General features: G+C 33.8%; 1 protein-coding gene across 2 annotated transcripts in view; it reads right to left on the reverse strand.

Annotated features, from left to right (window-relative positions):
- Positions 1 to 669: 669 nt before the first annotated feature.
- The window catches only part of MDGA2 (MAM domain containing glycosylphosphatidylinositol anchor 2), an 801,291-nt gene continuing 789,567 nt past the window's right edge, over positions 670 to 12,393 (reverse strand). For both annotated transcript variants that reach the window (XM_036839763.1, XM_036839756.1), the window contains 2 exons: positions 3,754 to 3,859; positions 670 to 1,067 (listed from right to left, as the gene is read on the reverse strand). In XM_036839763.1, coding sequence (XP_036695658.1) covers positions 979 to 1,067; positions 3,754 to 3,859 — 195 coding nt within the window. In that variant the 3' untranslated portion in view covers positions 670 to 978. The remainder of the gene's footprint in view (positions 1,068 to 3,753; positions 3,860 to 12,393) is intronic.

A 12,393-nucleotide genomic window follows, 5' to 3' on the forward strand; every position in this document is an offset into this window, starting at 1 on the left:
GCTTACGCAGCAGCTTCGGTCCTTTCTTCTTTAGAAGCGGCTTTGTTGTCTTGCCTGTAATTTGCACATTTAGGCTCTGTAGTTTGTTTATAAAACAGTTTTACACAAACCACTCTTAGCAGTGCAAACTTCTGAGTTGAAAATTATTCAGGCTTGTTTCATTGAAGGCACTTGGTTTCCATGGCAATTTATAAAAGGTGATGGTTTGGTTTCTTCGTTGGAACAGATGACTTAGTTTGGGTGTTCAAGTGGCCGCAAGCAAACTCCGATAAGCCTGTGTAATATGTAAGCCCAGGTTTACCATCCTGGATAGTAGTGCATGCAAAAATAGACAGTATACAGTTATCTAGCTTAGCCATGGGAGGAAAACAAATAATAATAATAAAGGTGGGATGGGGATAAGGTGGGGAGGAAGAAGAATGTTGTAAATAATTCTGAGTTCGGGTTATTTTCAAGGAATGGTAACAACCAAAGGTAAAAGGGCCTACATTTATTTAATTCTCTATGCAAAACCTTCTCAAAAGGAAAATAAATGCCAGCTCTTCACGTACCCTGTTTACAGTGAGGTTTTTGTTGGCAGGCCATTAGGTTTCCATGGTAACAAGCAAACTGTTCATTTGAAACAAAACCAGCCATGACTTTGTGCTTTGACAAGGATTTCTATAGCTCTTTTTTTTTTTTTTTTCCGAGTTCAACCAGATGACCAGATGACGCTGTAATCTTTTTAGCCACGAAAGCACCTGAAGGTCTCTTCTCTACTCAGGTCAAGATTTTCTTTTATTTGTAGTGCGGAATAAGTTATATTTCCATGATGTCTTTTTATCCCCAGTGCTTAAAAAATTTGTTTTTATTATTTTATTTTGAGTCATTAGTCAGTGGAGGAATCTTTGGTAGTTTGTTTTTTCAATGTCCATTTACAAAGACTCTTTCTTCATGCCAGTGCCTGGTGAATCTTTTATAGCCTCTGCCAGGGTAAGGTCACCTTCGAGGACTTAAGATAGAGATGAGGACGATAACTGGAAAAAGCCATATATGTACTAAAATTCCAACAGCACCATCAACGGAATCTAAAGACAAGGGAAGTAAATGCCAAGAAATCATTAAAAAGGAGAGTAAGTATTCCATGTACCTACCAATACAACTTCGGTGAACAAATAAAACAATTTTAGTATATGGAAGATATTTTTGGAAAACACTTGTTTTTTGGTTTGTTTTATTTATCAGCTTCACTTCCAAGACAAGTGAAAAGGAAAATAACTTGAATACATGGTGAGGCGTTTGATAAACTTAAAATATTTTCAGATTTTAAATTGATATGCTATGCTACGAAAACCTGTTCAGAAGTTATTTATGTGAGTTTGTGGCTAAGCTCAACCTCAGAGTTCTGCTAGCCACATGAAGGCATGCACACATAGAAAATTCTCAAAAATCTAAAAGGGCAGCTTCATTTTTTTTGCTTTTTAAGCTTTCAGAAATGTTTAAGCTTAAAGACCACTGAAAGAAAAACTACTCTTTATGAAAACCAGGTAGGGATTGTTATGGGTAGAGAAATTAACTACTGCAAACAGTGGATTATACATATCAGGATCAGTCTATTATCTATAAATTGGGTAAATAATTTTCTCCTTAGTGTAATTTTTAAAAGTGCTATGAAGTCCATTCTAACTAAAAGAGCTCTTTCACCAATCTGCTTTGAGATTCCTACTGTAGCTGGTATTTCAAGTAAAATTCATGTACAGATGATACCTCTTAGAATGTATAGCTTACCTAGGAGGACTAACATAGGCAAACCCAACAATTCATTAACCTGCCTTAAGTTACACAATGGCTCCCACCTAGGAGTGAGCTGGGTTTTGAAAATAAGAGACAAACAATCTCAGCTTTTGATAGTGTGGCCATAGTACTACATTTACTACCGGAGAGGGGTTGGAAGCCTGAGCAGTTTAGGAAGAGTCCTTTGGCCTCCAAGCTGGTTTGTACTTAGAATTTAACATTAATTTAAGATTCCACAAACGCTATTCATCAAAATGAACTTAATAAGTTATAGTTAAAGAGATACAAATGTAGCAGAGTATTTTCTCATACCAAAGAAAATGTTTTTGTTCAATTAGAATTGTTTCCTCTGATTTACAGAGGCTAAATAAAAATACCTCCAATAAGCATAGATATATCTTACTTGAAATAGTCACACTTTTTCCTGGATTTAGTAGTTTAAGAGAAGAAAACTGATTATGAAAATGTTCTATTGTATAACAATAAAGTGCCTATGGGTTTTCAGTCATTTCACCGTGGCTGCATTTCTGCTTTCTCCTTTTTGGGGAGTAAATTATGTTCTCTTGCTTTCCTCATTTGGAAAGTTTAATTCTATTTATACTAATTTTCAGTGATTTAATTATCAAAATGTAAGATTTCTGTATCAGATGGTAGCTATCTTCAGTTAATATAGTATATGTTACTATCACTGATTCATGTTGTGAAATTCAAAAGAAATCCCTTTTTCCTCTGAGAAGAATGCTTGCTTTTCTGTGCATTTGACAAACCTACTTCATTTGGATATAGCTACTGGTTTTCTAAAGAAAAATTAGCCAGACACAGGGAGAAACTTTTACTAAAATTGCCACTTGAAATGCTAAGTGTAATGACAAGAAGGTGAAAACTATGGGCAAAATGGCTCATTGTTATGTACAGTCTTAGTTTTTGTCTCCTAACAATGTTTAAAAATGGAGTCAATTCAGTTCGTATGAGCAATCACTGGGTAGTTGTACAAATTTGACTTTCAACATCCAGACTGATATAATTTCTCACTAAAAATACTCAATTAACAAAGACTCTGATTTGCTCTAGACTTATACAAAGTGGATTTTCATGCTCTTTTTGTAAGTACTAAATAATTGAGTTATTTGTATATATTTAGTTTGATTGATACCTCTTTAAATGACCACAAAATTAAAGATTCTAGGTGGGCCTATGAAAATCCTTCAACTAGAGGAAGTTTTCATAAGTATAATTTTAGATTTCTCACCTTCACATGAATAATACAATGAGGATTTTAAGAAACAGCCCAACACATAATTCTGATGGTTTTTGCATTAGTTATAATTTTTTATTTATAGCTCTTTTACTAAAAATGGATTTTTGGTGAAAAACATACAATTTGAAGATATCATTATACCATAATATTCAAACTAGAATAAAAAGTGAAACCAAATTACTAAACAAGATTGTGATGCAGGTATAAGGAGATTAATCATACCAGAAAAGAATTAGGCTGCTCCATTACTTAATATATATACTAAGGCTCTTCACAATATTGAATCTGTTAAAATGGTTGGCAAAAGTTAGACCTACAAAATACATTCATAAACTTGGAGGAATAAAAACAGCCATGGCTATATAAATGTGTGCTGAGTATATAGATTAGCCAAATATTTTAATAAAAGTGAAAAAAATTCTCTGAAATTAATAATATAAATTAAGAATATTTAAAAATCTTAATTAAAAACCAAAGTGTGCTTGCCTTACATAGACCTAAATCAAAATTACTTTCATTTTAGGTCGAATAACTGAGTTCAAATGCCTACCATCGGATTTCATACTTTGATTTTAAAATATAATTAAAATTTTAGGGTCTCATGCACAGGAAATTTTTAAATAAACTAAAAATAAATTAATTTTAACAATTAGACCACATTAGTTTAATAGTCATTACATTACTTTAACATCACACCAAATGATCCAAGAAGAGACACTTACTCTTAGTCGTTAAGTCTTGTTTTGCACATTCTCCTTCTGCAATTGATACATCATCAATGGCAATGTCACCTTCTATGCCAGGACCTCGAATACCTTCAAAAATGAGCTACAAATATGAATGAAACAAACCTAAATGTAGGGCTTTGATTTGCAGATGAATTTTTATTGAGAAATCGAGGAGACAAACCTAAAATTGACAACAATCCTGGCATCATTTATTATTGATGGTCTTCAGAATTCTTACTTGCAAAAAGCATAAACTTTCTCAACAAAACCAATAGGATCTTCCTTGTATAGCACAATTTTCCATATTACAAGCTCTGTGTCAATTTTAAAACAAAACTAAACTTAATTGAATAACAGAATAAAAGCAGCTATTACAAATCCTATCACTTTTTGTTTTCAGAGGTAAAGAAAAGTTTTTCTCTGAAATATTTCTCTGAAATAGATTCCCTCCGATGTTTTCTAAACATATCCCATAACACTGGTTTTCTAGAAATATTTTATGATGAATGAGTTCCGGGTTCACTGCGACAGTATTATGTTTAATGAAGCACAGAGCAAGGGTTTACCATCTCTGTAAAACTGTTTGATCTCTTGCAAATACAGTGAATAAATTCATCATATTCCCCATATGCTTTGTTTTTAAACCCTTGAAGATATTTATGGGTTTACTTATGTTGAGTGTTTAGCGGCAGACCTTTGAATTTCCGGTATCTAGAACAGTGGCTGGCACTGAGGTAAGACATTAGTGTTGAAAGAATAGATGAATGAAATCAGTCTCCATTTATTACTAAATTCTAGATACAAGGTCAATATAAGGACAATTAGCAAATTTTTATTTCATTTTTATAGAAATAAGAGTCTTCTAAAATTTTGTCTTATCTCACAATTACTCCTTGCTTCCAGTAAAACCTTTTAATTCTTTTGATACTAAAAAATAACCTATGCATGTAGTGATTATATTCCCAGAAAAATTTCTACATACCAAAATGAAATACCTACTTTGTTCTTTCCGAAGAAAAATTAGCCTAATAACTGTTTTCAACATCAAACTAATGTGTGCATTTTAATACAATTTCTAGCCTTATTTCATTGCAACAAATTGGAGTAAAAGTCTGTTTTTATCAATGCCAAAATTTTTGTTTTTCAAAGTACCTTAATATGACTCCTTAAAGGCAAATTTGTGATGAATTTAAGAGAACTTACACTACTTTTGTGAAGGCTACCATTGTTCTCTGATATGCTATCATAATTTTATCAATCGAAATCTCTAAGTAGGAGAGTAGAGGCATTAGTTATCACCTTTTGTATTGAGTCCTTTCCCCCACTTAAATATGGTCTTTAAGAATAAGAATAATTTGCACGATAGGGAAAAATTTGATAAGAGAAAAAGATTTGGGAAGTTTTTATTATTATATTATTATTATATTTAATTTGTGTAGAGAGTGTTTCCTGCTTACCTATGTTGAGATAAGTATGTTAATAAAGAGTGTTCAAAACCATTTCTTTGAAAGGCATCCAATTAGTCTTGTCACTGAAGCCAAAATAAAATGGCAGACCAGAGTTAAAATATTTAGAACTAAATTGGCAGTATATGAATTCTCCATCCTCAGATAGAATCAGGAATGAAGCATTAATTTGGCTGCCTGGAAATGATAACTTGCATTTGAGTTAGTGTGGTGTTTTGGAAGGTATCTGGATAGTGGCTACAGAGCCCTCAGAGGACTATTTAAATTGCAAGAGAGAAGATTAAAGAAAAAAATGAATGGTATAAAAATTCAAGAGCACTGGGGCTTCCCTGGTGGCGCAGTGGTTGAGAATCTGCCTGCTAATGCAGGGTACATGGGTTCGAGCCCTGGTCTGGGCTCGCGGAGCAACTAGGCCCGTGAGCCACAACTACTGAGCCTGCGCATCTGGAGCCTGTGCTCCGCAACAAGAGAGGCCGCGATAGTGAGAGGCCCACGCACCGTGATGAAGAGTGGCCCCCGCTTGCCATAACTAGAGAAAGCCCTCGCACAGAAACGAAGACCCAACAGAGCCAAAAATAAATAAATAAATAAATAAAATTAAAAAAAAAAGAAATCAGGCACAAAATACATTAAATTCTCACTTAAAAAAAAAAATTCAAGAGCACTGAATTTGGAAAAGGAGAAGTCATTTTAATGGCTGCAGAATAGTCCATGTTATGGGTGCAACAAAATTTATTTAACCAGCATGTATTGTTATTGTTAGACATTAAAATTATTTTCAGTTATTCTGAACAAGGCTGAGATGAACAAGGCTGAATTTCATATGATTATTATACACAATTATTATATGGTTCTTTAGGGTCATTATAAATTGCCCCTATCAGCAGTCTATCTGTGAGAAGGCATTGCCTTTTTCCTAACCATGGGTTTTTAAGTATTTGGGGTTTTTTTTTTTCCTTTTTTTGATATGTGCTGCTTACCTGGTAGAGAATCAATGCTAACAGTAAATCAATAGTATTCCCACCCCCTTCTTAGTTTCAGTCATGTGATGCTGAGTCTTCTCTCCTGAAGATAACAACATGAATGGAATGTTATCTTGGAGAAAGTCAGAACTCAAAGATTCATGCTATAAGTGTCTGATTCCACAAAAACAAATATTTTCCACTTTGCCCCCAAGACTAATACTTTACTGAATGAAAGTGGAGGGCTGTCATCACAAATTTTTCTTTTATGCAGGTCTTTTAAAGGATTGAATGGAAGAAAATGGTAGATTTCTTCCTCCCGGTCAAGTTTAATTCTGGAGGGAAGCAGGAATAAGAATGTATTAGTCAGAAAAATTTGGTATGGTGAAGAGGAAACTGCCTCAGTCACCAAGAGTTTTAATTTTAAGAGGTGGAGTAGAAAGAGAAAGGGAGTAAACACTGCTTGTAGAACAGAATACAGGATTTGTAATGTGGCCATGGCAAAGATAAGAGGATGGCATTCCAGTATGATTTGTGTGGGAAGTGAGATGTTGGTGAAAAGGCTAATACGGGTAGGTTAGAATGTTCTGCACCTGCTCACACTTGAAATCTAAACAGATGAAGCTTAAGTCATAATCCTTGCATTGGGAAGGATGCTGGAGGAACATGCTTGAGAGACATGGATTTTTCCATCTTAGGTATGTAGAAGCGAGTAGAAAATAAAATTATCCACAGTTTTTCTTATTTAAAGTACACAATTATTTTCACTTAATAAGTTGCTGTTACCTGGAGATAAGTGTCAATATAAAATAATGGCATTATTTTAAAAATAAAAATTAAAATGTCTAAATCTTCAAAATCATTCCTGAACTTTTCAAAGCTTCTTTCCCTGGAATGATCTTGCCATTGCTCAAAGCATTTCAAAACTTCTGTTACTGACTTTAAAGTATTAAACACTCCTACTTTTCCTACTAATTTTCTTTTTCTTTCCTTCTTTCTGCCTCGCTGTGCAGCTTGATCAAAAACCCAAGGCCGAACCTAGGCTTGTGCTAAAAACAAAGTCTTGAAGCAGCGAGGTTGTGAAGGATGCTGCCACCCTTCTTTTGTGGTCAGATTGAGAGGGAGTGCTGGGGAGACTTTGGTGGTAAACGTCAGAGAGTAGATTGACTGATGGAATTTAATATGTGTGCTGCCTGCCTACTGGCAATATGTTGACCGCAAATGTGTAGTTAGCTGAACAGCAGAAATATAAATCAACAAAAGTTGAACTGTCGTATGTACAGAGGGCTGCCTCTATCTAGAACATTCTTTTATATGAATACTTCATCCCTCGGTGATCCTGATGAAGTGTTACAGTAATAAAAGCTGACTGATTTGTAAATCTATTATTTACATTTATCTTCACAACTATAGATAATACAGTTTGTCACTGAATAAAGCAATTTGATTACTTTCCAAGCATAGCAGTGTTTTAGTTATTGTGTGGAAATAAATCAGAGAATTAGTAGTAGTTATTACTGGGATGATAAAAATAACTTTTGACAATCAAACTCTTGGTACAGTTATATAATTGGTACTTTTAATATATATTTGAAATCTTGTGATGATAGGGAATCCAATCCAATAGGCTAGAGAAATACCGTAGTCTTCCTCAGGGTCCTATTTGAACATGAAGAAAGAAAAAGGTACTGTGTAGTTGTTGGTTTGTTTCCTTTTAATTTCCATAGCAGCTTTGTTATTGGAAAGATATAGATTGTTTTTTAACTCATTTGACTCTCACAAAGAAATATTTATTGCATTGTTCTGTTTATGCTCTGAACTCCAACTAGAATTATTATAACACGATTTTATAGATTCTAATAGACTTATAAATGGCTTTGAGATGAAGACCTAGAGGGGTATTTTCTCCTTATATTGTTATTGACTATGAGATAGATAACAGAAATAAAATGCATAGGTATTAAATTTAAATAATGTACCTTGGCCAAACTTTCAAGTGCTTTTAAAAATAAATCCTTGGTGACAAACATCTTTTTTCTCACATACAAAGATGAGAAACTATAACAGTCCATTATAATATGATGTATCTCAACTTGGAAGATGTGATCTGTATGCAATGAAAAAAGTCTGAATTACATTCACTCAGAGAAGAAATGCTCTCTAGTTTAATAGGTTAAATATGTCATATTTTAATGAAGTACCATCATGATTCTGACTACTATTACAAGGATAAGACTATGTTCTTTTCCTCTTCAATACTTCTGAAATGCATTTGGCTTAATTGCCTTGAAGACAGAATTAATGGCATCTAGATTCTCTGGGAGAAAATGTTGACGTTTAGGTCTCCTAAAAAGAGGGTTCAAATTATGCAAAACCTGTTCTTCACACATAATCACACTGATCTTACTTAAAATGGTTTCCCTTAACTGAAACAAGTTTAAAATTGTAACGTTTTCACAGTGTGTGCCTGCAATTCAGCAAACTTAATATGCAAGAAATACTGCATGATCAAAAAATTAATTCCTGGTGGGTAAATGCAAGTGGGAGTTTAAAAAATGTATGTGAATTTCTGTGTTAGAATTACACTACACAAAATTATTTCAATTCATCGACTGACAGTTTCTTACATTTATTTATAATGCTTTAAAGCATGTAGATATAGATGTCAATATATAGGGAGATACAGATGATGCTATAAAAGCTTATGTTCAAATATAATTTCTCAGAAAGGGAGGAAGAGCTACATGTAGCACTAATAAGTAAAAGTAAATGGGGAGTCAAAGACTACAATGCACTTCTGATGATGACTTCAACATTAGTGGTGCCTCTGCAAATGTTTTCTTTCTGACAAGAGACATCGCTTCTGATCATTACTGCTAAGGCAAAGCCAAAGCCTTGGAATGCAGTTTGAAAACTGACAGTGTACATCACTTGGAAAAACTTTAGGATGTGAATAAATTTGAAAATAGCTATTAATGTTAACAATTTTACCTTTATTTTATTACAGGTTCAGCAAATAATTAAACTGTTTTTTTTTTTCCCCTCTTACCAGCAAAGAGCAGAACTATCCTTAACCAGTACAGAAGAGATTTGAAGAGAGGTAACATAATAAACCAGGTGAGTAGCCTAAGCTTTTCTCTGGAGAAACTATATAAATATTAACAGTGAGTTTAACTTCACAAGACTGCCAGTTCAGCTTGCTGGATAAATGTCAGCTGGTTGTCAAAGCTTCTAATCTGAAATAATAACATGAGATTGTGACTGTTGGCAAAAACAGAAGAACTAGATCGCATTGTGAATTGCAATTAGAAAATATTTTCAATAGTTACTTCAGGAGCCATCATCATGTCTATAATTGCTCTGGAATTTGGCTTAGAATGTCAGATATGTATCTATATGAGCATGTAATGTCTACTAAGGAGGACGATATTTTTTGGATTATTATTATTCATAGAAATATATAAAGGCAGCATGATGTAATGAGAGCATTATAATCTCTTTTCCAATCCCTATTTAATGTTAAGGATTTGTGTGATTTAAGATAAATTGTCTCAAAACGAACTTTCAAATCTTTAAATGAGGATATAAGAAGATCTACAGAATTCTTTTTGCCTATACCTAAGAAAATGTAGAGACGGTATTATAATGTCTCTATACTTTTCCCTCACAAAACGTTTGAAATGTACTGTGAAAGAAGTAAAGCATTTAAAAGGATAGTTAATTATTTTCCTTGGTGTAGGATATAAAATAAAAGTGACATTCTAAGACTAACACTATATTAATTTTACTTTTTTGGAAATTTTTTCCCAGATCCTTCTGAATCCAGCTAAATATATTTTCCTCACAAGCACTGATCATGCTAAATTAATTCTAGAAAAAGAGCCCCAAAAGACATTTCAGTAGGAGAAAACGTCTATTTGCCTGAAAAAGTACTACACAATAATTTGATTTTCAGCTAAGCAAACTAATTGGACACACTTAGACAAAGAACTTTGCAAGTGGTTGTTTTTTTAAAGGGTTTATGGATCAAACTAATTTGAAGGCATACAACTCCAAACAAAACATAAAATGTATCAATGTAACAGAGTCTCAAAATCACTTATATTTCATTTAAAATTCCAAGAGGTAAGAGATAACCTTTCCACTTGAATTAAAGACATTCTAGGATGCCACAAATCTACATCTGAATAATGTTAAAACTTCTCACAACTTAATCTGTACAGTAATATATTCCATACTTTTCTTTGCCATGCTTTTCTGGTAGGCATCACACAGCAAAGCAAGATTTTTGAAAAGCTTGATAGTTTATAAATGACTTTTGAGGAAAAAAATACTTTGTCTGAAAAAAGTTGAAAACAACAAGAAACTTGAAAACAAAATTAAATTTAAAAAATGGGGTAGGATGGTGCAGTTGCATTTCCTTGAACAATCAAGATTTATGAAATGAAAGTCCTTAGCCAATGGACCTAGAAATATCTCAGAGAAATAAGAACCTAGAGATCCAGTATAAAAATATGGTTTTATTTATCTTCATTTCCCATTGGTAATTTAAATAGTTTAGAAATTCATTGATTCAAAATCTTCATTTTTTGATTGGCTTCCAGCCAGGTTAGAGTAACAGAAACCAGATTTATCTTCCCAACTGAAACAACCAAATAACCGGACAAAGTATATGAAAGAATGGTATTCAGGACACTAGACATCAGGTAATGAAGAACAGTGAACCCTGAGTGATAGAAATCAAACAAGGTTTGCCCTATGACTGCCCTACATAGAATTTATAGACTATGGTGAAAGCAGAACAAAGGTAGATCCTGGTAGAAAATCTGGGTTGAGGAGATAGAGCTGAGAGTCCAAGGAATCCAAGGCAGCTAGAATATGCAGGGTAGAATACCAGCCAAGAAAGAATTGCAGAGAAAGAGACATCTGCAGAGGGTACCCCTCAAGTATTCAGCAAAGTCCTGATCAGGACTTGAATGTGAGGAAACTGCCTAAGACCTGGGAAAGACCCAGGGGGACGCATTTAATGTAACAGTGCCCAGCTAACACAGAACTTGGGAAACCTCATAATTCATGAGGCATTGGGTAGAGTACTCAGAAGACTTTTGCCTCAGTATTGAGAAATAATCAGCCTGATATCAAACACCATTCTAGTCTCATGTAACAAATCTTAAAAGCAGGAACAAAAATTATCAAACTGTTTCCAAGTAACTAAACTACATCCACAAATGAGCTCAAGAATAAAGAAACACAAAAATACCCAGCAACTATGAAGGTAAAATTTACAATGTCTGACACCCAGTCAGACTACCAGACATGTAAAGGAGCAGGAAAATAATGACTTGTAAAGATGAGAAAACATCAGTCAATCAAAACCAACCAAGAACTGGCACAGATGATATCGTTAGCAGACAATGACATTAGACAGTTATTATAATTGGATTTAATAGGTTCAAAACATTAACTTAAGACATGAAATGTATTTTTAAAAAAGACTCAAATTGAACTTACAGAGATGGAAAGTATAATGGCTGAGATGAAAAATACACTGAGTAGGGCTGAAAGCACATTAGACATTGCAAAAGAAATGATTAGTGAATGTGAAGACAGTAGGTTATTCTATTAACTGTGAACAGTGAAATAATTTTAGATAAGATGGTGGTTTTCGCAATTTCCTTACCACCTTATGCAAATTTCTTAAGAGTGGGCACTCTCTGTAACGACGAGTCTACTGGACTTGACCTGCTTTCCAATTTGAGAATCACAGTCTTTAAATTCTGCGAGCACCAAACTTTCCTCCATCTCCTTCCTTATAACTCTAAAAAATACTACTTAGGATCAAGCTCCTCTTCCACAGTTCATGTTAATGATTGGTTAGTGTTCTGTGTGGTTCCACTGCCTTTAATCACTGTTCACATATGTACACTTTTCCTTGGAAATATCAACCACTCCCAGAGTTTTACGCAGCACATACAGCCTAATGACCTACAAAAATGTTTGTCCCCAAAGCTTCAGGAAAACATATGCAATAACCTTCTGCACATCTTTAAGAGGATATTCCACAGGCATTTTATATTAACATGTCCAAAATAGAAGTAACCATAATCATCCCTGAAGCCTGTCTCTTTTCCTCTTTTTGTTATTTAAGGTAATGGATAAAGTAACAGACATTACTCAAGACACCCCAGTTAGAAGCTTCTTGGTCA

This window comes from Balaenoptera musculus, chromosome 2 (genome assembly GCF_009873245.2).
Source record: "Balaenoptera musculus isolate JJ_BM4_2016_0621 chromosome 2, mBalMus1.pri.v3, whole genome shotgun sequence".
Classification (NCBI taxonomy): Eukaryota; Metazoa; Chordata; class Mammalia; order Artiodactyla; family Balaenopteridae; genus Balaenoptera; species Balaenoptera musculus.